The sequence below is a fragment of the Empidonax traillii genome, unplaced genomic scaffold, assembly GCF_003031625.1.
Source record: "Empidonax traillii isolate 1590-97213 ecotype Southwest subspecies unplaced genomic scaffold, ASM303162v1 scaffold3575:size12277, whole genome shotgun sequence".
In the NCBI taxonomy this organism is placed as follows: Eukaryota; Metazoa; Chordata; class Aves; order Passeriformes; family Tyrannidae; genus Empidonax; species Empidonax traillii.
This window is the reverse complement of record NW_020958768.1, coordinates 9,828-12,277: the sequence shown is the minus strand read 5'-3', so window position 1 is coordinate 12,277 and position 2,450 is coordinate 9,828. Positions and strand designations below refer to the sequence as shown.

Below are 2,450 nucleotides of genomic sequence, written 5' to 3'. Positions count from 1 at the left end.
GACTTCCCAAACTCCCACAGCTCCCACAGCGCTTCCCAAACCTCCACAACTTCCCAAACTCCCCCAACTTCCTTCCAAAACCTCCAGAACCTCCTTCCAAAAACTCCCCCCCTGATCCCCCCGATCCCCCCGGCTTCCCAAACCTCCGTAACTTCCTCGACTCCCCCAAAATTCCGAGACCTCCATGACTTTCCCTCCCCCCTTTCCCTCCCGAGGCTCCCCAGCTGGGATTTGCTTCCAGGGGGGGGACTGGGGGGGATTTTCCCGCTGATCCCGAGGGTTCCCGTCCCTGTTTTTCCAGCCAAGAAGGGGCCGGACGGGCTGGCCCTTCCCAACAATTACTGCGACTTCTGCCTGGGGGACTCCAAGATCAACAAGAAGACGGGGCAGCCCGAGGAGCTCGTGTCCTGCTCCGACTGCGGGAGGTCAGGTGGGCGCTGCCCCCGCCGGGGCCCCGGCGAGATCCCGCCCTTCTGGGGAGATTCCGTGGCAATTCTGTGGTTCTGGGGTGATTCCGTGACAATTCTGTGGTTCTGGGACAATTCCATGGCCATCCCGCGGTTCTGGGGTGATTCCATCACAATCCTGCGGTTCTGGGATGGTCCCATGACAATTCCATGACCATTTCATGGTTCTGGGACAATTCTGTGACAATTTGGTGGTTCTGGGGCGATTCCATGACAATCCCGCGGTTCTGGGACAATTCCATGACAATTCTGTGGTTCTGGGACGGTTCCATGACAATTCTGTGATAATTCCATGACAATTCCATGACAATTCCATGGTTCTAGGATGATTCCATGACAATTCCGTGACAATTCCATGACAATTCCATGGTTCTGGAACAATTCCATGACAATTCCTTGACAATTCCATGACAATTCCATGACAATTCCATGACAATTCCATGGTTCTGGGGTGATTCTGTGACCATCCCGTCATTCTGGGGCGATTCTGTGATCATTCCATGCAATCCCATGACAATTCCATGACCGTTCCATGGTTCTGGGACAATTCCGTGACAATTTGGTGGTTCTGGGACAATTCCATGATAATTCCATGACAATTCCGTGGCAATCCCATGGTTCCGGAATGATCCCATGACAATCCCGTGGTTCTGGGATGATTCCATGGCAATCCCATGGCAATCCCACGACAATCCCATGACAATCCCATGACGTTCCCATGACAATCCCATGACAATCCCGTGACAATCCCATGGCAATCCCATGACATTCCCATGACAATCCCATGGCAATCCCATGACGTTTCCATGTTTTTCCCGTGTCCCAGGCCACCCGTCGTGCCTGCAGTTCACGCCGGTGATGATGGCGGCCGTCAAGACGTACCGCTGGCAGTGCATCGAGTGCAAGTGCTGCAACATCTGCGGCACCTCCGAGAACGACGTGAGTGAGCGCCCCGTGCCCGAGGGAATGGCCCCGCAGCCGCCGGGATACACCGGGAACAGCCCGGGATACACCAGGAATGGCCCGGGATCCGCTGGGATCCACCTGGAATGGCCTGGGATCCACTGGGAATGACATGGGATCCACCAGGAATGGCCTGGGATCCACCAGGATCCACCAAGAATGGCCTGGAATTCTCTGGGAATGGCCCAGGATCCACTGGGATCCGCCAGGAATGACCCAGGATCCACTGGGAATGGCCCAGGATCCACTGGGATCCACCGGGAATGGCCTGGGATCCGCCGGGATCCACCTGGAATGGCCTGGAATTCTCTGGGAATGGCCCGGGATCCACCAGGAACACCTTGGGATCCACTGGGAACACCCCAAAACCCACCAGGAACGGCCCCAAAAACCCACCAGGAACACCCCAAAAATCACCCCAAGATCCCCCCAAAACCAGTGCCCTGGGAGAGCCCAAAACTGACCTGGGAATGGCCAGGAATGGTCTGGGAATGGCCAGGAATGGCCAGGAATGGTCTGGGAATGGCCAGGAATGGTCTGGGAATGGTCTGGGAATGGCCAGGAATGGCCAGGAATGGTCTGGGAATGGTCTGGGAATGGTCTGGGAATGGCCAGGAATGACCAGGAATGGTCTGGGAATGCCCGAACGTGGATTTTGGGGGAAAAACCTTCCCTTTGGGATCACCTGTAGGGCCCTGGGGGGGGAGGTTTTTTTTGGGGGGGAATCTTTGGGGTCTGTTTGGGATGGGGATCTCCTGGCGGTTCCGGGGCCGCTCCCGGATCTGCTCCCCCGGAATTCCCGCAGGATCAGCTGCTGTTCTGTGACGATTGTGACCGCGGCTACCACATGTACTGCCTGACCCCCCCCATGGCCGAGCCCCCCGAGGGTGAGTCCTGTCCTGTCCTTCCCCAGCCCAGCCCAGTCCAGCCCAGTCCATTCCATCCCATCCCATCTCAATCCAGCCCATCCCATCCCAATCCATCCCATCCCATCCCATCCCATCCCAATCCATCCCACCC

The 2,450-nt window shown here is 57.0% G+C and overlaps 1 protein-coding gene across 1 annotated transcript in view; it reads left to right on the top strand.

Annotated features, from left to right (window-relative positions):
• Positions 1-301: 301 nt before the first annotated feature.
• LOC114072604 overlaps positions 302-2,450 on the top strand; it is a gene marked incomplete at its 5' end in the record, with an annotated part of 10,606 nt that continues 8,457 nt past the window's right edge. The window contains 3 exons of the mRNA XM_027910481.1: positions 302-430; positions 1,294-1,406; positions 2,236-2,326. Of these exons, the coding sequence (XP_027766282.1) occupies positions 302-430; positions 1,294-1,406; positions 2,236-2,326 (333 nt within the window). The remainder of the gene's footprint in view (positions 431-1,293; positions 1,407-2,235; positions 2,327-2,450) is intronic.